At 43.6% G+C, this 26,114-nt stretch overlaps 1 protein-coding gene across 1 annotated transcript in view; it reads left to right on the forward strand.

The window, feature by feature from the left end:
* The window catches only part of LOC120053413 (yjeF N-terminal domain-containing protein 3-like), a 108,553-nt gene that overhangs the window by 74,600 nt on the left and 7,839 nt on the right, over window positions 1-26,114 (forward strand). The window contains exons 2-3 of the mRNA XM_039000536.1: window positions 2,757-2,865; window positions 8,542-8,652. Coding sequence (XP_038856464.1) covers window positions 2,757-2,865; window positions 8,542-8,652 — 220 coding nt within the window. The remainder of the gene's footprint in view (window positions 1-2,756; window positions 2,866-8,541; window positions 8,653-26,114) is intronic.

Here is a 26,114-nt window from a genome sequence, read left to right on the forward strand (position 1 = left end):
CCCTCAGATTTGTCCTGTTTTTATTTATATATTTTTTACATTTAAATAATAATGCTTAGTTTCTCTGTAATTCTACTAACCACTAAGCAATTTTCTGAAGTTGGTTTTTAGCTAGGCCAGATAGGTTCCCAATCTCATGACCTGATAACCAAGAAGCCATTTCAGGCTGTCAATCATGTTAGAGCAGCTAGCTTGTCTATCTTAGCTGGCATGCCTGCTGGCAAGGCAAGGTTGGTAGACTTTAGAAAAACAAGCAATGTACTAAATAAGACTCACATTCCTTTCAATCAATTATCCAGATTTTAGCAGAGATGCAGAGAAGAATATTTAGTTTCTTTAAAAAAGAACCACCAATCAGGAGGACAGCTCAAGAGGTATGCTTAGATACTGTATGCAGAAAAATAGACATATTTTTTTTTACATCAAATTAAGCATAATGATTATGGCTCTAGATTGCGGGAAAATACAGTTTCAGGTGTTTGAAAAATGCAAAATTCTACAACTGTGTGTGCATCAAATCAAATGTTATTTGTCACATGCACTGAATACAACAGGTGTAGTAGACCTTGCCGTGAAATGCTTACTTACAAGCCTTTAACCAACAATGCAGTTTTAAGAAAAGTAAAATACATTTTAAAAAGTAAGAAATAAGAGTTACAAATAATTAAAGAGCAGCAGTAAAATAACAAAAGCGAGGCTATAAAGAGGAGGTACCGGTACAGAGTCAATGTGCGGGGGCACCGGTTAGTCCAGGTAACTGAGATAATATGTACATAGAGTTATTAAAGTGACTATGCATAGATAATAATAGAGAGTAGCAGCAGCGTAAAAGAGGGGGGGCAATGCAAATAGTCTGGGTAGCCATTTCATTAGATGTTCAGGAGTCTTATGGCTTGGGGGTAGAAGCTGTTTCGAAGCCTCTTGGACCTAGACTTGGTGTTCCGGTACCGCACGAGCCTGTGTGCATGTGTGTGTGAGCAGAGCATCAGCTGACAAATACATTCTGCTGTAAACAAAAATACTCCTGCTGGAACCACAAATGTCCCCTTTGAGGAAAGGGGGAATCTAGTCAGTTGTACAACTGAATGCATTCAATTGAAATGTGTCTTCCGCATTTAAAAAGAGCCCCTCAGAATCAGAGAGGTGCGGGGGGCTGCATTAATCCACATCTTCACACACACACACACACACACACACACACACACACACAGAGGGATCGACCCTGCTGCTTCTGTATTGATCTTGATGGAAGTTCTCTATTTCTCGCCTTCTCTTCCCCTCTCTCTCTTCCTCTCTCGCTTTTTCTGTTGCTTATGGCCGAACTCCTCATGCAAACTAAATTCATCTATGCTGTCTTGATAACACAGGAAAATACTATCCAAAAACATCTGGGAACATTTTGAGCAAATAGGACATTCACAATTACTGACTGCAATACAGTGTTGTTGTGAGAACGTTGTGACTCCATTAATCAATTCACACTCTATCAAAAGATGTTTGATTATTATACCTTACAAACATGTCAATGTAGATATACACTGAGTATACAAAACATTAAGAACACCTGCTCTTTAAAAAAAATATGTTTTACCTTTCTTTTACTAGGCAAGTCTGTTAAGAACAAATACCTATTTTCAATGATGGCCTCGGAACAATGGGTAAACTGCCTTGTTCAGGGGCAGAACAACAGATTTGTACCCTGTCAGCTCAGGGATTCGATCTTGCAACCTTTCGGTTACTAGTCCAACGCTCTAACCACTAGGCTACCTGCCGCCCCATGATATACACTGAGTATACAAAATATTAAGAACACCTGGTCTTTCCATGATATACACCATGACAGACATACATACATTTCAGTTAGTGTAGATGAAGGGGAGGAGACATGTTAAATAATATTTTTTAAGCCTTGAGACATGGATTGTGTATGTGCGCCATTTAGAGGGTGAATGTGTAAGACAAAAGATGTAAGTGCCTTTGAACGGGTTATGGTAGCAGGTGCCAGGTGCACCGGTTTGTGTCAAGAACTGCAACGCTGCTGGGTTTTTTCAAGCTCATGTTTCTTGTGTGTATCAATAATGGTCCACCACCCAAAGGACATCCAGCCAACTTGACACAACTGTGGGAAGCATTGGAGTCAACATGGGCCAGCATCCCTGTGGAAATCTTTCGACAACTTGTGGAGTCCATGCCCCGACAAATTGAGGGGGGGTGCAACTCATTATTAGGAAAGTGTTCCTAATGTTTGGTATACTCAGTGTATGTTGTCATACTATATGCTTTGATTATAATATTCTCCATCGTATTCAGAGAAAGTCTTGATGTAGTACTCCATCTCTCCACCAGGTGTCTCTAGTGTAATATGGAATAGTGTACTTTCTCTGTGTTTCCACAGCTGCTCCCTCTCTGGTTAAATGAGCCCACATGGCAGAATTATGACATCAGTTCAGGCCTGGGCCTGTTTCAACTGTCAGCCTTACCTGTATACCTGTTTCAGAGCCATATAAATACCTACTTCATAAACTTCAACTTGGTAGTGTCATTACACTCAAAGGAAATACCTCAGGCATCAGACAATCCCCAACCAAGCATTTCATCTAACACGCAACACAGCAACATAGGTTTTTGAGGTTTAGATCTAGTTTGCTGAGAGATGCATAAACAGTGCTACCGTACACAATATGTAATTGAATTGTGATTGATTGAATCTGATTGATGATGCTAATGCTATTGCTCTGTGTTGTGTTTCCCTACAGTAAAGTGGAGACAGCAGCCATTGAGACAGAGCTGCTGAGGGACTACAGGTTTGGCCAGCAGCAGCTGATAGAGATCTGGGGGCATGCCTGTGCCATTGCCATCACCAAGGTACTTTATGTACCACCCTTATCCCCCCACTCCTCTTTCCTTCCCCTCTCCAAGAACCACCTTTTTCGGGCTACTCATTAATCTATCTATTCATCAATCAATCAAATATATTTATAAATCCCTTTTTACATCAGCAGATGTCACAATGTGCATATACAGAAACCCAGCCTAAAACCCCAAACAGCAAGCAATGCAGATGTAGAGGCACGGTGGCTAGGAAAAACTCCCTAGGAAGAAACCTAGATAGAAACCAGGCTCTGAGGGGTGGCCAGTCCTCTTCTTGCTGTACCATCCATCCATCCATCCATCCATCTCTCCAATTCTCAGTCTCTGATGCTGTTCCACCTAATAGTATTTCAAAACCATGCAACTTTCTAAGAGCTCGCGACATATGAACTGTGAATAGAGATTTAGAGAACACACAGTTCTGTTCTGTTCTCTGTGTTTTTGGAAAAATAAGTTTACTTACAGTTGTGGAAGAACTGTCCCTCTCATCAGTACTGTGTCTCTGATCCATAAACCCTGAGGCACATCAGAGCCTCTGTTCCTCTGTTCACTACTGGGCCTGATGAGAGACTGATCTGCTCCCCTGCTGGGAGCCAGTCTGCCAAGTCCATATGCCCCTTACATCAGACCCCTACGTGTGTGTGTGTGTGGTGTGTGTGTGTGTGTGTGTGTTTGTATATTTGTGTAATATGTGGTGAGCGTTCTGTAAGTTGGTTCTCCCAGTCAGACTGCCTGTGGTCAGCAGCAGCAGTGTACGGAGTGTGGAGCTGTCAGGAACACACTTCGTGTCAGGACACTTTGACCAGACGGTCGGTTGGTTTAACCCTGCAATCGTATCCTCCACAGGAACCCGGTGTGATTAATGTTCCTTGAGCTTTCAGACGTAAGACACTCTCCTATCAGAGAAAAAGAGAGAGAGACCAAGAAAGAGTGAGAGCTCCCCTCAGAGCGTCTGATTACCTCAACCACATCCACCTACCATCATTATCACCAAAAGGTAATGGTCCATGGCTAGAGCAGACGCAGCCGCAGCACACACACCGTAGCTAGACAAACAGCGTCTGGCTCGGCATGGGGCTACTGCACCCACACGCATGACATCAAAGTGCAGTAGTAAGGCTTTGTGATTTCACTACAGTGGTTGCGTTTGCCAGATAACATGAACTCCTCACAGAGTAATCCACCCCATATACGTCCAAAGACCTCAACCCCCCTGGCATCAACCACACGGGCCCATCAAGGGTCCATCTCAGCGGTGTTCCTCTGTGATCTGGCATGCGTGAGTGCAGCGCCTGCGTTCAGCCTAGGGGTAGGGATAGCAGGCAAAGGCCTTTCAGCACCTGGGGATACGAAGAATGTTCCGGTTCCACGGAGCAGTAAACGCTGGAGTCTGCTGTCCCTGTGTCCCTGTTCTGTCTACTCAGGATGTGTTGAATATGTCAACGTGTCCATTGAAAAACACATTGATTATCCCGCTCAGCTTTCATCAGGAGTGTGTGGCTGTATGTTTAAGTTTGGGTGATTCCTTATGAAACTAGAACAAAAGAGACCATGATATTTTCGATTTTCACAAAATGTAATCCATAAAAGGGTCCTTTGGAGGAAAGATTGTTGATACATATTTGACATTTGTATCAAACTTCTTGTCAATAGGGGGGCGCTGTTTTCACTTTGGAAAAAATCGTGCCCAAATTAAACTGCCTCGTACTTTATTCTAGACTGTACAATATGCATATTATTATTACTATTGGATAGAAAACACTCAAGTTCCTAAAACTGTTTGAATTATATCTGTGAGTAAAACAGAACTCATTTTGCAGCAAACTTCCATACAGGAAGTGAAAAATCTGAAAACGATGCTCTGTTCCAGGGCCTGCCTATTCAATTGCCTAATATTTATCGATATGCATGCACTTCATACGCCTTCCACTAGATGTCAACAGGCAGTGGAAGGTGGAATGGGGTGTCTAGCTTGATCTGAGGCCGAACAAGAGCTTTTGGAGTGACAGGTCTTGAAATTTCTTTGTCTTCTCTGGCGAGCGAAGTACGTCGACATTGGCTTCTGAAAAGCGTTCGGTATACACGGCGGATATCTCCGGCTCTGATTTTATTTGATACATGTGATAATAACATCATAAAGTAGTTTTTTTCAACCGAGTTGTATCAGTTTATTCAACGTTTATTGGGACTTTTGGAATTTTCCGTTCTTTGCGTCAAGAGAAGATGGGCATGTTTGCGCCACATGGCTAGCTAAGGTTGCTAATTCGACAGGAGAAAAGGACATTCTAAAACCAAACAACGATTTATTCTGGACGTAGGACTCCTTGTACAAGATTCTGATGGAAGCTCAACAAAAGTAAGAACAATTTATGATGTTATTTCGTATTTCTGTGGAAAATGTTGATTCCTATTCTCTGCCGTTTTGGCGGGCGCTGTCTCGCTATAACGCAAGCTGTTTGTTATGGTAAAGTTATTTTTTTAAATCTAACACGGCAGTTGCATTAAGAACCAGTGTATCTTTCATTTGCCATACAACAAGTATTTTTATGTAAAGTTTATGATGAGTTCTTTGGTCAGATTAGGTGAGTGTCCAAAATAGCTCCGGACATTCTGGTGAATCAATGCTACATATTCACAATGTATAACCACGGTTTGCAGCTCTAAATATGCACATTTTAGAACAAAACATAAGTGTATTGTATAACCTGATGTTATAAGACTGTCATCTGATGAAGTTGGTCAAGGTTAGTGATTCATTTTATATCTTTTGCTGGTTTTTGCGAATGCTATCTATGCGGTGAATAAATGCGGTTGTGTGTTTGGCTATTGTGGTAAGCTAATATAATGCTATATTGTGTTTTCGCTGTAAAACACTTAAAAAATCGGAAATATTGGCTGGATTCACAAGATGTTTATCTTTCATTTGCTGTACACCATGTATTTTTCATAAATGTTTTATGATGAGTATTTAGGTATTTCACGTTGCTCTCTGTAATTATTCTGGCTGCTTTGGTGATATTTTTGATGGTAGCTGCAATGTAAAACTATGATTTATACCTCAAATATGCACATTTTCGAACAAAACATAAATTTATTGTATAACATGTTATAAGACTGTCATCTGATGAAGTTGTTTCTTGGTTAGTGACTAATTATATCTATATTTGGTCGGTTTTGTGATAGCTACCTATGCGGTAGAAACATGGTGAAAATATGCGGTTGAGTCTTTGGCTATTGTGGTTAGCTAATAGAAATACATATTGTGTTTTCGCTGTAAAACATTTTAAAAATCGGAAATGATGGCTGGATTCACAAGATGTTTATCTTTCATTTGCTGTATTGGACTTGTGATTTCATGATATTTATATGCTATTATTTACTTGTGGCGCTATGCTAGGCTATGCTAGTCAGCTTTTACTGATGAGGATGCTCCCGGATCCGGGATGGGTGTTAAGTATAAGGCATCATTGAGAAATAATCAATTGAAGTTGGAATATTTGTGCCATTTTGGCCTTACCCAGGCACCATAATGTTTCATCTGTAGATGCTACAAAGCAAAATGTGTCACATGAAGCTTTACCACCTGCTATGTAATATGAATAGTATTTAGATTTATGAATATTTAAAATTATGAAAAATTATATTGTGAAAATACTAAATATCATGTTTTTTTCATTTTTTTGTATTTGTGGCTCTATGTGTGGTGGGACACGTGGGTGTGGGTGCATGTGTGTGTGGTGGGACACGTGGGTGTGGGTGCATGTGTGTGTGGTGGGATACGTGGGTGCATGTGTGTGTGGTGGGACACGTGGGTGCATGTGTGTGTGGTTTGTCTGTGTATGTGTGTCAGATGGAAGAGAGCAGAGGCCCTATGTGCAGGGATGGGCAACTTTGATGGGGGTGGGGGCCACAAATATAATAACTAATTTCATGCAATTCTACTCATTTTGCCATTTTGCCATGGGCAGAGATTTAGTTTTTGCAGTTTTACAGCTAATTTCCTGAAATGATGCACATTTTGCCATAGGGTGGAGGCAGTTTTTAATATGATAAACGGATGATCAATGGGCCCCACCCCGGTCGGTAATTCGGCCATGCTTGCTACAATTTTAGATAGTTAGCTGGCCGCTAGACTTACCAATTAAAAACAACTATTCCCAGGGTCGTTACTGTTAATGAGAATATGTTCTCAGTCGACTTACCTGGTAAAATAAGTGTACAAAGAAAAAGTAGGCTTAGCCTCTGGGACCTTATTAGAGTCAATACAGCCATTGCTCGTGTGTGTGTGTGTGTGTGTGTGTGTGTGTGTGTGTGCGCACATGTATGAGGATAGGACTGCAGAGCCTGGCACCATGAGCTGACATAACAGCATTCCTCCAGATAGGAGGCAGGGTAGCAAGGCTACACCCTGACTACTAAACCCAGACCAGGGCAACCTACTCCTCTAAATCCAGCTTGTTCCACTGGATGTGAATTTTAGATATCCACTATAACGACCTTCTCTTTAGTCTTTAATCATTTTGTTAGCGCTAATGGCCCAATCCTAAAGCAAGAGATAAGATAGAAAATATAAGATGATACAGTTAGGATGCTGCTGTAAAAGGCACTCAGGTTTTCCACTGCATTCACAGTATGTGGATATTGAATGTCACTCCTATCAAAGATGGCTGGTCCTTATTGGGCTGCTGTGCTAATTAGCGTTAGCATTTGCCACAGGGGAGTAAGTCGGAGAGGGTGTCATCACATCAGCGCAGCGAGAGACACACTACTACACCCTTAATGACACCAGGAAGTCGTTTCATCTGTTTCAGCCACTTAGGCAAAATGTTCTTACCTATCTCTTTCCTCTCTCGCTACGCTCGGAAGGTAGCTTCTGCTGCCGTCATTATCCTTCCACCTCACAGACTCGATGCCGCCATTACCATCCTTCTTTCATCTCATTTAGAGTGTATCTACTCCGAGACAGAACATTTATGTTACAGATAATGGCTGCTGTCTCTATTCTCCCGGCATCATTACTGTAATTAATGCTTTCATGTCTGTATTAATCAGATACTGCAATTAGAGTACGCCTCCATTTGTTGCACTGTAATGTACCACTCCATTTAGAGTCCCGGTTTTAGCGGCCATATTGAAATTGGTCCGGTATATGAAATACCTAGGGTTAGGCTACATATTTGGTGTGGTAAAGCTGTTGGAAAGTAAGGTAAGACACCTTTAGCTGTGATGTCGCTACTGATTCACTCCCCTACTGATCCTATTTAGGTGTGAGGAGGAAGATTGGACCACTTAAGTTAACACGCCAATTCCAGCAGGATATAGTGACGGATACCTCTGCTGCTTCTCTTAAGGACGTGCGAGGGGATTTACTGGGGTATGTGCTGTGCCCTTGTAAAACAGAGAGGGGGAGATGCCAGTGGCCCGGTGGGAAAACTCATGGCTCAGGCCTGATGGAAAGTAGTGTGTTATTTAAAGGGAGCATCCTGTGGTGTCCGGCTCTGGTATTTTTTCCACTCCTGTCTGGGTTTAATGAGTTTGGGGCTTTCTGTCTTGGGTGCCATTTCCCCTGGCCATGGCATTGCGTCCCTGGCACGCGAAGGAGAGAGTTTGACAGTGATGGAGGGTCAGCCTCACGGGTTGGATGACCTCTCTATCTCTCTCTCCCTCCAGGCCTTTCCTCTGACCTCCCTGGGTAAGAAGCAGCCAACAGTGTTGGTGGTCTGTGGTCCTGACCAGAACGGCTCCATCGGCCTGGTGTGTGCCCGCCACCTGCGCATATTTGTAAGTATACCACAGAAGACTGCACCAGCCATGCACCCACCAGCCATCTCACACACATGGCCATGTGGACAATATCAGACTATAGTTAGTAATGAATTAAATGGTTCAGTGAGTTTATTTCAGTATAAAGTAAAAGGGTTTAGGAGATTTTCATTACAACTCCTATAAGTAGACCTTAATGATTAATTGATCCATTATGGGATTGAAAATGTCGATGACATCACTTCATTGTTACCCTCATTAAAATACTGTCTGGTTGGCCTCCCGGGTGGCGCAGTGGTCTAGGGCACTGCATCGCAGCGCTAGCTGCGCCACCAGAGTCTCTGGGTTCGCGCCCAGGCTCTGTTGCAGCCGGCCGCCACCGGGAGGTCCGTGGGGCGACGCACAATTGGCCTAGCGTCGTCCGGGTTAGGGAGGGTTTGGCCGGTAGGGATATCCTTGTCTCATCGCGCTCCAGCGACTCCTGTGGCGGGCCGGGCGCAGTGCTTGCTAACCGAGGGGGCCAGTGCACGGTGTTTCCTCCGACACATTGGTGCGGCTGGCTTCCGGGTTGGAGGCGCGCTGTGTTAAGAAGCAGTGCGGCTTGGTTGGGTTGTGCTTCGGAGGACGCATGGCTTTCGACCTTCGTCTCTCCCGAGCCCGTACGGGAGTTGTAGCGATGAGACAAGATTGTAATTACTAGCGATTGGATACCACGAAAATTGGGGAGAAAAGGGGGCCAAATTTATTTAAAAAAAAAAAATTACTGTCTGGTTACAGTTGGCAGTGGTAGCATACCATGATATCATGTTGGTGATGTCATGACTTTAGTCACATTAGTTTGCATGACTGTGGATATGCTGTTCTGTAGTGTGAAGACATTTATTGCAATATTACAGACGATAACAGTACATGAACTAAAAACATAATTTGAATAAGGATTTACACGTTTTGATATAGTGCGGCAAGTCTACTTTCTTTATTCTATGTGGTCGAAAACCATAAATGCGTTATTGTTTTCCTGCCTTAGAACGGACTGTATCTATATAACTTCACCATATGTGTCTGAGATGGCAAATTTATGGAGCATCCATATCTCTAATTAAAACCATGTTGACAGCAGCTGTTAAAGTTGTAAGATGACTGTCTGTGAAGCGCTCAGGGCAGTGACTGGGCCTGGGGTCAACACAGATATATTTTACACCAGGATTCCAGGAAATAATAAAGCACTTACACATAACTTTGATCCAAATAAACAAATCAAATCAAATGGTATTGGTCACATACACATATTTAGAAGATGTTATTGTGGGTGTAAGCGGAATGCTTGTGTTCCTAGCTTCAACAGTGCAGCAGTATCTAACAATTCACAACAATATACACAAATCTAAAAGTTAAAGAATGGAATTCAGAAATATATACATTTTAGGAAGAGCAATGTCTGAGTGGCATTGCCTAAAATACAGTCCTGGGCGGTCCTGGGCTAGCCATCAGTGTTCACCGAGCTAGCATGTGTCTCAGTATGTTTGGCATGCATCCGTGGTTCTTTCCACTGCTAAATAATTGACGAGCCAAAATATTGCATATGGAAAAGACAAACCGTCCCCAAGTCAAAGCTCATCTTTGTCAGATTCTGTCTGAGTATGATTATGTCTGTGACCGTTAGTCCAGCCTGTTGTTCAGGCAAGGGAGGATGCACATGATGTTCTACAGTTCTTTCGGAACATAATGCGGTTCTTTCGTGTTTCTTTTGAACATAAACACCTTGGCCTCGACGTCTGAAAGAGTCAAGGTGTTCATCACGACTTATGAGTCTCAGAGATTCCATAATGTCCTTTGAATGTTGCCTTTGTGTCACGGTTTAAACAAACCACTGTGAATCTCAACGGACTGTGACCACAGGAAAGACGCTCCTTCAAGGCCTACTCAGAATGCTCATCCATCAGGGAGAGGAAGTTCAACGGACTGTGACCACAGGAAAGACGCTCCTTCAAGGCCTACTCAGAATGCTCATCCATCAGGGAGAGGAAGTTCAACGGTGGGAAGGCTTAACATCAACAGGGAAAGGCGTGTGACCTGTCTGTAACCTGTTGATATACCTCTTAGTTGACGTTTGTTGATGCTAGAGAGCGTCCTGATGGTGCCTCCGTCCCCAAGGTATGTCTGTCTCTTGTTGACATTGTTACCTCTTCTAATTCAGGGCACCAAGGGGTCACTGAGGGGTCGCAGCCACCCTAGAGGGTCGTCTCTCTCTTGGTTCTTTAGCGGCAGTTATGAAAGATGATGTCAGTTGCCTGTTCTTTAGCCCCTGTGGTTGAAGCCTGATTGGTTTAATGTCTCCCAGGAGCGAGTTGGAGCATGTAGACTGACGTCTGGGCTAACAGACCACTTCTCCCTCTGACTGACCAGGGCCAGTTAGTCAGAGATGGAGGGACCTGAACCTCTCACTGCCTGGTTTACATACCCAGCATGACCAGCAGCACACTGAGGCCCTTTCACATACACTATTTAAAAAGATACCGTTGAAGTCGGATGTTTACATACACTTAGGTTGGAGTCATTAAAACTTGTTTTTCTACCACTCCAAAAATGTCTAGTTAACAAACTATAGATTTTGCAAGTCGGTTAGGACATCTACTTTGTGCATGACAAAAGTAATTTTTCCAACAATTGTTTACAGACAGATTATTTCACTTTTTTTTTTTTGTCCGTTATTTCACCAGGTAAATTGACTGAGAACACGTTACAATAAGTGCCATGGGATCTTTAATGACCTCAGAGAGTCAGGATACCCGTTTAACGTCCCATCTGAAAGACTGCATCCTACACAGGGCAGTCCTACACATCACTGCCCTGGGGCATGGGGATATTTTTTAGACCAAAAAGCCTCCTACTGGCCCTCCAACACCACTTCCAGCAGCATCTGGTCTCCCATCCAGGGACTGATCAGAACCAACCCTGCTTAGCTTCAGAAGCAAACCAGCAGTGGTATGCAGGGTGGTATGCTGCTGGCTAATCACTTATAATTCACTGCATCACAATTCCAGTGGGTCAGAAGTTTACATACACTAAGTTGGCTGTGCCTTTAAACAGCTTGAAAAATTCCAGAAAATGATGTCATGGCTTTAGAAACTTCTGATAGGCGAATTGACATCATTTGAGTCAATTGGAGGTGTACCTGTTGATGTATTTTAAGGCCTACCTTCAAACTCAGTGCCTCTTTGCTTGACATCATGGGAAAATCAAAAGAAATCAACCAAGACCTCAGAAAATAAATTGTAGACCTCCACAAGTCTGGTTCATCCTTGGGATGGGGATGCTTTGCTGCAAGAGGGACTGGTGCACTTCACAAAATAGATGGCCTCGTGAGGAAGGAAAATGATGTGGATATATTGAAGCAACATCTCAAGACATCAGTCAGGAAGTTAAAGTTTGGTCGCAAATGGGTCTTCCAAATGGACAATGACCCCAAGCATACTTCCAAAGTTGTGGCAAAATGGCTTAAGGACATCAAAGTTAAGGTATTGGAGTGGTCATCACAAAGCCCTGACCTCAATCCTATAGAAAACGTGTGGGCAGAACTGAAAAAGCGTGTGCGAGCAAGGAGGCCTACAAACCTGATTCAGTTACACCAGCTCTGTCAGGAGGAATGGGTCACAATTCACCCAACTTATTGTGGGAAGCTTGTGGAAGGCTACCCGAAACGTTTGACTCAAGTTAAACAATTTAAAGGCAATGCTACCAATACTAATTGAGTGTATGTAAACTTCTGACCCACTGGGAATGTGATGAAATAAATAAAATCTGAAATAAATCATTCTCTCTACTATTATTCTGACATTTCACATTCTTAAAATAAAGTGGTGATCCTAACTGACCTAAAACAGGGATTTTTTTACTTGGATTAAATGTCAGAAATTGTGAAAAACTGAGTTTAAATGTATTTGGCTAAGGTGTATGTAAACCTCCGACTTCAACGCAGACGACACCATTCTGTACACTTCTGGCCCTTCTTTGGACACTGTGTTAACAACCCTCCAGACGAGCTTCAATGCCATACAACTCTCCTTCCGTGGCCTCCAACTGCTCTTAAATACAAGCAAAACTAAATGCATGCTCTTCAACCGATCGCTGCCTGCACCTGCCCGCCCATCCAGCATCACTACTCTGGACAGTTCTGACTTAGAATATGTGGACAACTACAAATACCTAGGTGTCTGGTTAGACTGTAAACTCTCCTTCCAGACTCACATCAAACATCTTCAGTCCAAAGTTAAATCTAGAATTGGCTTCCTATTTCGCAACAAAGCATCCTTCACTCATGCTGCCAAACATACCCTCGTAAAACTGACCATCCTACCGATCCTCGACTTCGGCGATGTAATTTACAAAATACCCTCCAATACCCTACTCAATAAATTGGATGCAGTCTATCACAGTGCCATCCGTTTTGTCACCAAAGCCCCACATACTACCCACCACTGCGACCTGTACGCTCTCTTTGGCTGGCCCTCGCTTCATGCTCGTTGCCAAACCCACTGGCTCCAGGTCATCTACAGACCCTGCTAGGTAAAGTCCCCTCTTATCTCAGCTTGCTGGTCACCATAGCAGCACCCACCTGTAGCACGCGCTCCAGCAGGTATATCTCTCTGGTCTTCCCCAAAGCCAATTCCTCCTTTGGCCGCCTCTCCTTCCAGTTCTCTGCTGCCAATGACTGGAACGAACTACAAAAATCTCTGAAACTGGAAACACTTATCTCCCTCACTAGCTTTAAGCACCAGCTGTCAGAGCAGCTCACAGATAACTGCACCTGTACATAGCCCATCTATAATTTAGCCCAAACAACTACCCCTTCCCCTACTGTATTTATTTATTTTGCTCCTTTGCACCCCATGATTTCTATTTCTACTTTGCACATTCTTCCACTGCAAATCTACCATTCCAGTGTTTTACTTGCTATATTGTATTTACCTCGTCACCATGGCCTTTTTTTGCCTTTACCTCCCTTATCTCACCTCATTTGCGCTCACATTGTATATAGATTTATTTTTCTACTGTATTATTGACTGTATGTTTGTTTTACTCCATGTGTAACTCTGTGTTGTTGTATGTGTCGAACTGCTTTGCTCTATCTTGGCCAGGTCGCAATTGTAAATGAGAACTTGTTCTCAGCTTGCCTACCTGGTTAAATAAAGGTAAAATAAGATCAAATTCTTATTTGCAATGACACCCTACCAAAAGACAAAAGGCCTCCTGCGGGGACGGGGACGAGGACGGGGATTAAAAATATAGGAAAAAACACACATCACGACAAGAGACACCACAACACTACATAGAGACACCACAACACTACATAGAGACACCACAACACTACATAAAGAGAGACACCACGACACTACATAAAGAGAGACACCACAACACTACATAAAGAGAGACACCACAACACTACATAAAGAGAGTCACCACAACACTACATAAAGACACCATAACACTACATAAAGAGAGACACCACAACACTACATAAAGAGAGACACCCTGCATCACTACATAAAGAGAGACACTACATAAAGAGAGACACCGCACCACTACATAAAGAGAGACACTCTCACACTACATAAAGAGAGACACCGCAACACTACATAAAGAGAGACAACACTACATAAAGAGAGACAACGCAACACTACATAAAGAGAGACACCGCACCACTACATAAAGAGAGACACCGCAACACTACATAAAGAGAGACAACGCAACACTACATAGAGACACCGCAACACTACATAAAGAGAGACAACGCACCACTACATAAAGAGAGACACCACAACACTACATAAAGAGAGACACCGCACCACTACATAAAGAGAGACACCACAACACTACATAAATAGAGACACCGCAACACTACATAAAGAGAGACACCGCAACGCTACATAAAGAGAGACACCACAACACTACATAAAGAGAGACACCCTGCATCACTACATAAAGAGAGACACCCTGCATCACTACATAAAGAGAGACACCGCAACGCTACATAGAGACACCGCAACACTACATAAAGAGAGACACCGCAACACTACATAAAGAGAGACACCGCAACACTACATAAAGAGAGACACCGCAACACTACATAGAGACACCGCAACACTACATAGAGACACCGCAACACTACATAAAGAGAGACACCGCAACACTACATAAAGAGAGACACCGCAACACTACATAGAGACACCGCAACACTACATAAAGAGAGACACCGCAACACTACATAAAGAGAGACACCGCAACACTACATAAAGAGAGACACCGCAACACTACATAAAGAGAGACACCGCAACCATACATAAAGAGAGACACCGCAACACTACATAAAGAGAGACACCGCAACACTACATAAAGAGAGACACCGCAACACTACATAAAGAGAGACAACGCAACACTACATAAAGAGAGACACCGCAACACTACATAAAGAGAGACAACGCAACACTACATAAAGAGAGACAACGCACCACTACATAAAGAGAGACAACGCAACACTACATAAAGAGAGACAACGCAACACTACATAAAGAGAGACAACGCAACACTACATAAAGAGAGACACCGCAACACTACATAAAGAGACACCGCAACACTACATAAAGAGAGACACCGCAACACTACATAAAGAGAGACACCCTGCATCACTACATAAAGAGAGACACCGCACCACTACATAAAGAGAGACACCACAACACTACATAAAGAGAGACACCGCACCACTACATAAAGAGAGACACCACAACACTACATAAATAGAGACACCGCAACGCTACACAAAGAGAGACACCGCAACGCTACATAAAGAGAGACACCGCAACGCTACATAAAGAGAGACACCGCAACGCTACATAAAGAGAGACACCCTGCATCACTACATAAAGAGAGACACCGCAACACTACATAAAGAGAGACACCGCAACACTACATAAAGAGAGACCGCAACACTACATAAAGAGAGACACCGCAACGCTACATAAAGAGAGACACCGCAACGCTACATAAAGAGAGACACCGCAACACTACATAAAGAGAGACACCGCAACACTACATAAAGAGAGACACCGCAACACTACATAAAGAGAGACACCGCAACACTACATAAAGAGAGACACCACACCACTACATAAAGAGAGACACCGCAACACTACATAGAGACACCGCAACACTACATAAAGAGAGACACCGCAACACTACATAAAGAGAGACACCGCACCACTACATAAAGAGAGACACCGCAACACTACATAAAGAGACACCGCAACACTACATAGAGACAACGCAACACTACATAAAGAGAGACACCGCAACACTACATAAAGAGAGACACCACAACACTACATAAATAGAGACACCGCAACACTACACAAAGAGAGACACCGCAACGCTACATAAAGAGAGACACCCTGCATCACTACATAAAGAGAGACACCCTGCATCACTACATAAAGAGAGACACCGCAACGCTACATAAAGAGAGACACCGCAACACTACATAAAGAGAGACACCGCAACACTACATAGAGACACCGCAACACTACATAAAGAGAGACACCGCAACACTACATAAAGAGAGACACCGCAACACTACATAAAGAGAGACACCGCAACACTACATAAAGAGAGACACCGCAACACTACATAAAGAAAGATAACACAACACTACATAAAGAGAGACACCGCACCACTACATAAAGAGAGACACTCTCACACTACATAAAGAGAGACACTCTCACACTACATAAAGAGAGACACCACGACACTACATAAAGAGAGACACCACGACACTACATAAAGAGAGACACCACGACACTACATAAAGAGAGACACCACGACACTACATAAAGAGAGACACCACGACACTACATAAAGAGAGACACCACAACACTACATAAAGAGAGACACCACAACACTACATAAAGAGAGACACCACAACACTACATAAAGAGAGACACCATAACACTACATAAAGAGAGACACCACAACACTACATAAAGAGAGACACTCTCACACTACATAAAGAGAGACACCACAACACTACATAAAGAGAGACACCGCACCACTACATAAAGAGAGACACTCTCACACTACATAAAGAGAGACAACACTACATAAAGAGAGACACCGCAACACTACATAAAGAGACACCGCAACACTACATAAAGAGAGACACCGCAACACTACATAAAGAGAGACACCGCAACACTACATAAAGAGAGACACCGCAACGCTACATAAAGAGAGACACCGCAACGCTACATAAAGAGAGACACCGCAACGCTACATAAAGAGAGACACCGCAACACTACATAAAGAGAGACACCGCAACACTACATAAAGAGACACCGCAACACTATATAAAGAGAGACACCGCAACACTACATAAAGAGAGACACCGCAACACTACATAAAGAGAGACACCGCAACACTACATAAAGAGAGACACCGCAACACTACATAAAGAGAGACACCGCAACACTACATAAAGAGAGACACCGCAACACTACATAAAGAGAGACACCGCAACACTACATAAAGAGAGACACCGCAACACTACATAAAGAGAGACACCGCAACACTACATAAAGAGAGACACCGCAACACTACATAAAGAGAGACACCGCAACACTACGTAAAGAGAGACACCGCAACACTACGTAAAGAGAGACACCGCAACACTACGTAAAGAGAGACACCGCAACACTACGTAAAGAGAGACACCGCAACACTACGTAAAGAGAGACACCGCACCACTACGTAAAGAGAGACAACGCAACACTACGTAAAGAGAGACACCGCAACACTACATAAAGAGAGACACCGCAACACTACATAAAGAGAGACACCGCAACACTACATAAAGAGAGACACCGCAACACTACATAAAGAGAGACACCGCAACACTACATAAAGAGAGACACCGCAACACTACATAAAGAGAGACACCACACCACTACATAGAGAGACACCGCAACACTACATAAAGAGAGACACCGCAACACTACATAAAGAGAGACACCGCAACACTACATAAAGAGAGACACCGCACCACTACATAAAGAGAGACACCGCAACACTACATAAAGAGACACCGCAACACTACATAGAGACAACGCAACACTACATAAAGAGAGACACCGCAACACTACATAAAGAGAGACACCACAACACTACATAAATAGAGACACCGCAACACTACACAAAGAGAGACACCGCAACGCTACATAAAGAGAGACACCCTGCATCACTACATAAAGAGAGACACCCTGCATCACTACATAAAGAGAGACACCGCAACGCTACATAAAGAGAGACACCGCAACACTACATAAAGAGAGACACCGCAACACTACATAGAGACACCGCAACACTACATAAAGAGAGACACCGCAACACTACATAAAGAGAGACACCGCAACACTACATAAAGAGAGACACCGCAACACTACATAAAGAGAGACACCGCAACACTACATAAAGAAAGATAACACAACACTACATAAAGAGAGACACCGCACCACTACATAAAGAGAGACACTCTCACACTACATAAAGAGAGACACTCTCACACTACATAAAGAGAGACACCACGACACTACATAAAGAGAGACACCACGACACTACATAAAGAGAGACACCACGACACTACATAAAGAGAGACACCACGACACTACATAAAGAGAGACACCACGACACTACATAAAGAGAGACACCACAACACTACATAAAGAGAGACACCACAACACTACATAAAGAGAGACACCACAACACTACATAAAGAGAGACACCACAACACTACATAAAGAGAGACACCATAACACTACATAAAGAGAGACACCACAACACTACATAAAGAGAGACACTCTCACACTACATAAAGAGAGACACCACAACACTACATAAAGAGAGACACCGCACCACTACATAAAGAGAGACACTCTCACACTACATAAAGAGAGACAACACTACATAAAGAGAGACACCGCAACACTACATAAAGAGACACCGCAACACTACATAAAGAGAGACACCGCAACACTACATAAAGAGAGACACCGCAACACTACATAAAGAGAGACACCGCAACACTACATAAAGAGAGACACCGCAACGCTACATAAAGAGAGACACCGCAACGCTACATAAAGAGAGACACCGCAACACTACATAAAGAGAGACACCGCAACACTACATAAAGAGACACCGCAACACTATATAAAGAGAGACACCGCAACACTACATAAAGAGAGACACCGCAACACTACATAAAGAGAGACACCGCAACACTACATAAAGAGAGACACCGCAACACTACATAAAGAGAGACACCGCAACACTACATAAAGAGAGACACCGCAACACTACATAAAGAGAGACACCGCAACACTACATAAAGAGAGACACCGCAACACTACATAAAGAGAGACACCGCAACACTACATAAAGAGAGACACCGCAACACTACATAAAGAGAGACACCGCAACACTACATAAAGAGAGACACCGCAACACTACGTAAAGAGAGACAACGCAACACTACGTAAAGAGAGACAACGCAACACTACGTAAAGAGAGACACCGCAACACTACGTAAAGAGAGACACCGCAACACTACGTAAAGAGAGACACCGCACCACTACATAAAGAGAGACAACGCAACACTACATAAAGAGAGACACCGCAACACTACATAAAGAGAGACACCGCAACACTACATAAAGAGAGACACCGCAACACTACATAAAGAGAGACACCGCAACACTACATAAAGAGAGACACCCTGCATCACTACATAAAGAGATACACCGCAACGCTACATAAAGAGAGACACCGCAACGCTACATAAAGAGAGACACCGCAACGCTACATAAAGAGAGACACCGCAACACTACATAAAGAGAGACACCGCAACACTACATAGAGACACCGCAACACTACATAGAGACACCGCAACACTACATAGAGACACCGCAACACTACATAAAGAGAGACACCGCAACACTACATAAAGAGAGACACCGCAACACTACATAAAGAGAGACACCACAACACTACATAAAGAGAGACACCGCAACACTACATAAAGAGAGACACCGCACCACTACATAAAGAGAGACACTCTCACACTACATAAAGAGAGACACTCTCACACTACATAAAGAGAGACACCACGACACTACATAAAGAGAGACACCACGACACTACATAGAGACACCACGACACTACATAGAGACACCACGACACTACATAAAGAGAGACACCACAACACTACATAAAGAGAGACACCACAACACTACATAAAGAGAGACACCACAACACTACATAGAGACACCACAACACTACATAGAGACACCACAACACTACATAAAGAGAGACACCATAACACTACATAAAGAGAGACACCGCAACACTACATAAAGAGAGACACCGCAACACTACATAAAGAGAGACACCGCAACACTACATAAAGAGAGACACCGCAACACTACATAAAGAGAGACACCGCAACACTACATAAAGAGAGACACCGCAACACTACATAAAGAGAGACACCGCAACACTACATAGAGACACCGCAACACTACATAGAGACACCTCAACACTACATAAAGAGAGACACCTCAACACTACATAGAGAGAGACAACGCAACACTACATAAAGAGACACCGCAACACTACATAAAGAGAGACACCGCAACACTACATAAAGAGAGACACCGCACCACTACATAAAGAGAGACAACGCACCACTACATAAAGAGAGACACCGCACCACTACATAAAGAGAGACACCGCACCACTACATAAAGAGAGACACCGCACCACTACATAAAGAGAGACAACGCACCACTACATAAAGAGAGACAACGCAACACTACATAAAGAGAGACACCGCAACACTACATAAAGAGAGACACCGCAACACTACATAGAGACACCGCAACACTACATAGAGACACCGCAACACTACATAGAGAGACAACGCAACACTACATAGAGAGACACCGCAACACTACATAGAGAGACACCGCAACACTACATAAAGAGAGACACCGCAACACTACATAAAGAGAGACACCGCAACACTACATAAAGAGAGACACCGCAACACTACATAAAGAGAGACACCGCAACACTACATAAAGAGAGACACCGCAACACTACATAAAGAGAGACACCGCAACACTACATAAAGAGAGACACCGCAACACTACATAAAGAGAGACACCGCAACACTACATAAAGAGAGACACCGCAACACTACATAAAGAGAGACACCGCAACACTACATAAAGAGAGACACCGCAACACTACATAAAGAGAGACACCGCAACACTACATAAAGAGAGACACCGCAACACTACATAAAGAGAGACACCGCAACACTACATAAAGAGAGACACCGCAACACTACATAAAGAGAGACACCGCAACACTACATAAAGAGAGACACCGCAACACTACATAAAGAGAGACACCGCAACACTACATAAAGAGAGACACCGCAACACTACATAAAGAGAGACACCGCAACACTACATAAAGAGAGACACCGCAACACTACATAAAGAGAGACACCGCAACACTACATAAAGAGAGACACCGCAACACTACATAAAGAGAGACACCGCAACACTACATAAAGAGAGACACCGCAACACTACATAAAGAGAGACACCGCAACACTACATAAAAGAGAGACAACGCAACACTACATAAAGAGAGACAACGCAACACTACATAAAGAGAGACAACGCAACACTACATAAAGAGAGACACCGCAACACTACATAAAGAGAGACAACACTACATAAAGAGAGACACCGCAACACTACATAAAGAGAGACAACGCAACACTACATAAAGAGAGACAACGCAACACTACATAAAGAGAGACAACGCAACACTACATAAAGAGAGACAACGCAACACTACATAAAGAGAGACACCGCAACACTACATAAAGAGAGACACCGCAACACTACATAAAGAGAGACACTCTCACACTACATAAAGAGAGACACTCTCACACTACATAAAGAGAGACACCACGACACTACATAAAGAGAAACACCACGACACTGCATAAAGAGAGACACCGCAACACTGCATAAAGAGAGACACCGCAACACTACATAAAGAGAGACACCGCAACACTACATAAAGAGAGACACCGCAACACTACATAAAGAGAGACACCGCAACACTACATAAAGAGAGACAACGCAACACTACATAAAGAGAGACAACGCAACACTACATAAAGAGAGACACCGCAACACTACATAAAGAGAGACACCGCAACACTACATAAAGAGAGACACTCTCACACTACATAAAGAGAGACACTCTCACACTACATAAAGAGAGACACTCTCACACTACATAAAGAGAGACACCACGACACTACATAAAGAGAAACACCACGACACTGCATAAAGAGAGACACCGCAACACTACATAAAGAGAGACACCGCAACACTACATAAAGAGAGACACCGCAACACTACATAAAGAGAGACACCGCAACACTACATAAAGAGAGACACCGCAACACTACATAAAGAGAGACACCGCAACACTACATAAATAGAGACACCGCAACACTACATAAAGAGAGACACCGCAACACTACATAAAGAGAGACACCGCAACACTACATAAAGAGAGACACCGCAACACTACATAAAGAGAGACACCGCAACACTACATAAAGAGAGACACCGCAACACTACATAAGAGACACCGCAACACTACATAAAGAGACACCGCAACGCTACATAAAGAGAGACACCGCACCGCTACATAAAGAGAGACACCGCAACGCTACATAAAGAGAGACACCGCACCGCTACATAAAGAGAGACACCGCACCGCTACATAAAGAGAGACACCGCACCGCTACATAAAGAGAGACACCGCACCGCTACATAAAGAGAGACACCGCACCGCTACATAAAGAGACACCGCACCGCTACATAAAGAGAGACACCGCACCGCTACATAAAGAGAGACACCGCACCGCTACATAAAGAGAGACACCGCACCGCTACATAAAGAGAGACACCGCACCGCTACATAAAGAGAGACACCGCAACGCTACATAAAGAGAGACACCGCAACGCTACATAAAGAGAGACACCGCAACGCTACATAAAGAGAGACACCGCATCGCTACATAAAGAGAGACACCGCAACGCTACATAAAAAGAGACACCGCAACACTACATAAAGAGAGACACCGCAACACTACATAAAGAGAGACACCGCAACGCTACATAAAGAGAGACACCGCAACGCTACATAAAGAGAGACACCGCAACGCTACATAAAGAGAGACACCGCAACGCTACATAAAGAGAGACACCGCAACGCTACATAAAGAGAGACACCGCAACGCTACATAAAGAGAGACACCGCAACGCTACATAAAGAGAGACACCGCAACGCTACATAAAGAGAGACACCGCAACGCTACATAAAGAGAGACACCGCAACGCTACATAAAGAGAGACACCGCAACGCTACATAAAGAGAGACACCGCAACGCTACATAAAGAGAGACACCGCAACGCTACATAAAGAGAGACACCGCAACGCTACATAAAGAGAGACACCGCAACGCTACATAAAGAGAGACACCGCACCGCTACATAAAGAGAGACACCGCACCGCTACATAAAGAGAGACACCGCACCGCTACATAAAGAGAGACACCGCACCGCTACATAGAGAGACACCGCACCGCTACATAAAGAGAGACACCGCACCGCTACATAAAGAGAGACACCGCACCGCTACATAAAGAGAGACACCGCACCGCTACATAAAGAGAGACACCGCAACACTACATAAAGAGAGACACCGCAACACTACATAAAGAGAGACACCGCAACACTACATAGAGAGACACCGCAACACTACATAAAGAGAGACACCGCAACACTACATAAAGAGAGACACCGCAACACTACATAAAGAGAGACACCGCAACACTACATAAAGAGAGACACCGCAACACTACATAAAGAGAGACACCGCAACACTACATAAAGAGAGACACCGCAACACTACATAAAGAGAGACACCGCAACACTACATAAAGAGAGACACCGCAACACTACATAAAGAGAGACACCGCAACACTACATAAAGAGAGACACCGCAACACTACATAAAGAGAGACACCGCACCACTACATAAAGAGAGACACCGCAACACTACATAAAGAGAGACACCGCAACACTACATAAAGAGAGACACCGCAACACTACATAAAGAGAGACACCGCAACACTACATAAAGAGAGACACCGCAACACTACATAGAGACACCGCACCACTACATAAAGAGAGACACTCTCACACTACATAAAGAGAGACACTCTCACACTACATAAAGAGAGACACCACGACACTACATAAAGAGAAACACCACGACACTGCATAGAGACACCACGACACTACATAAAGAGAGACACCACGACACTACATAAAGAGAGACACCACGACACTACATAAAGAGAGACACCGCAACACTACATAAAGAGAGACACCGCAACACTACATAAAGAGAGACACCGCAACACTACATAGAGACACCGCACCACTACATAAAGAGAGACACTCTCACACTACATAAAGAGAGACACTCTCACACTACATAAAGAGAGACACCACGACACTACATAAAGAGAAACACCACGACACTGCATAGAGACACCACGACACTACATAAAGAGAGACACCACGACACTACATAAAGAGAGACACCACGACACTACATAAAGAGAGACACCACAACACTACATAAAGAGAGACACTCTCACACTACATAGAGACACCACAACACTACATAAAGAGAGACACCGCAACACTACATAAAGAGAGACAACGCACCACTACATAAAGAGAGACACCGCAACACTACATAAAGAGAGACACCGCAACACTACATAAAGAAAGATAACGCAACACTACATAAAGAGAGACACCGCAACACTACATAAAGAGAGACACCGCACCACTACATAAAGAGAGACACTCTCACACTACATAGAGAGACACTCTCACACTACATAAAGAGAGACACCACGACACTACATAAAGAGAAACACCACGACACTGCATAAAGAGAGACACCACGACACTGCATAAAGAGAGACACCACGACACTACATAAAGAGAGACACCACGACACTACATAAAGAGAGACACCACAACACTACATAAAGAGAGACACCATAACACTACATAAAGAGAGACACCACAACACTACATAAAGAGAGACACTCTCACACTACATAAAGAGAGACACCGCAACACTACATAAAGAGAGACACCGCACCACTACATAAAGAGAGACACTCTCACACTACATAAAGAGAGACACTCTCACACTACATAAAGAGAGACACCGCAACACTACATAAAGAGAGACAACACTACATAAAGAGAGACACCGCAACACTACATAAAGAGAGACACCGCACCGCTACATAAAGAGAGACACCGCAACGCTACATAAAGAGAGACACCGCAACGCTACATAAAGAGAGACACCGCAACGCTACATAAAGAGAGACACCGCAACGCTACATAAAGAGAGACACCGCAACGCTACATAAAGAGAGACACCGCAACGCTACATAAAGAGAGACACCGCAACGCTACATAAAGAGAGACACCGCAACGCTACATAAAGAGAGACACCGCAACGCTACATAAGAGAGCACCGCAACACTACATAAGAGAGACACCGCAACACTACATTAAGAGAGACACCGCAACACTACATAAAGAGAGACACCGCAACACTACATAAAGAGAGACACCGCAACACTACATAAGAGAGACACCGCAACGCTACATAAAGAGAGACACCGCTACATAAAGAGAGACACCGCAACGCTACATAAAGAGAGACACCGCAACGCTACATAAAGAGAGACACCGCAACGCTACATAAAGAGAGACACCGCAACGCTACATAAAGAGAGACACCGCAACGCCTACATAAAGAGAGGACACCGCAACGCTACATAAAGAGAGACACCGCAACACTACATAAAGAGAGGACACCGCAACACTACATAAAGAGAGACACCGCAACACTACATAAAGAGGAGACAACCGCAACACCTACATAAAGAGAGGACAACGCAACACTACATAAAGAGAGACAACGCAACAACTACATAAAGAGAGACAACGCAACACTACATAAGAGAGACAACGCACACTACATAAACGAGAGACACCGCAACACTACATAAAGAGAGACACCGCAACACTACATAAAGAGAGACACCGCAACACTACATAAGAGAGACACCGCACACTACTAAAGAGAGACACCGCAACCACTACATAGAGACACCGCACACTACATAAAGAGAGACACTCTCACACTACATAAGAGAGACCTCTCACACTACATAA

This window comes from Salvelinus namaycush, chromosome 9 (genome assembly GCF_016432855.1).
Source record: "Salvelinus namaycush isolate Seneca chromosome 9, SaNama_1.0, whole genome shotgun sequence".
Classification (NCBI taxonomy): Eukaryota; Metazoa; Chordata; class Actinopteri; order Salmoniformes; family Salmonidae; genus Salvelinus; species Salvelinus namaycush.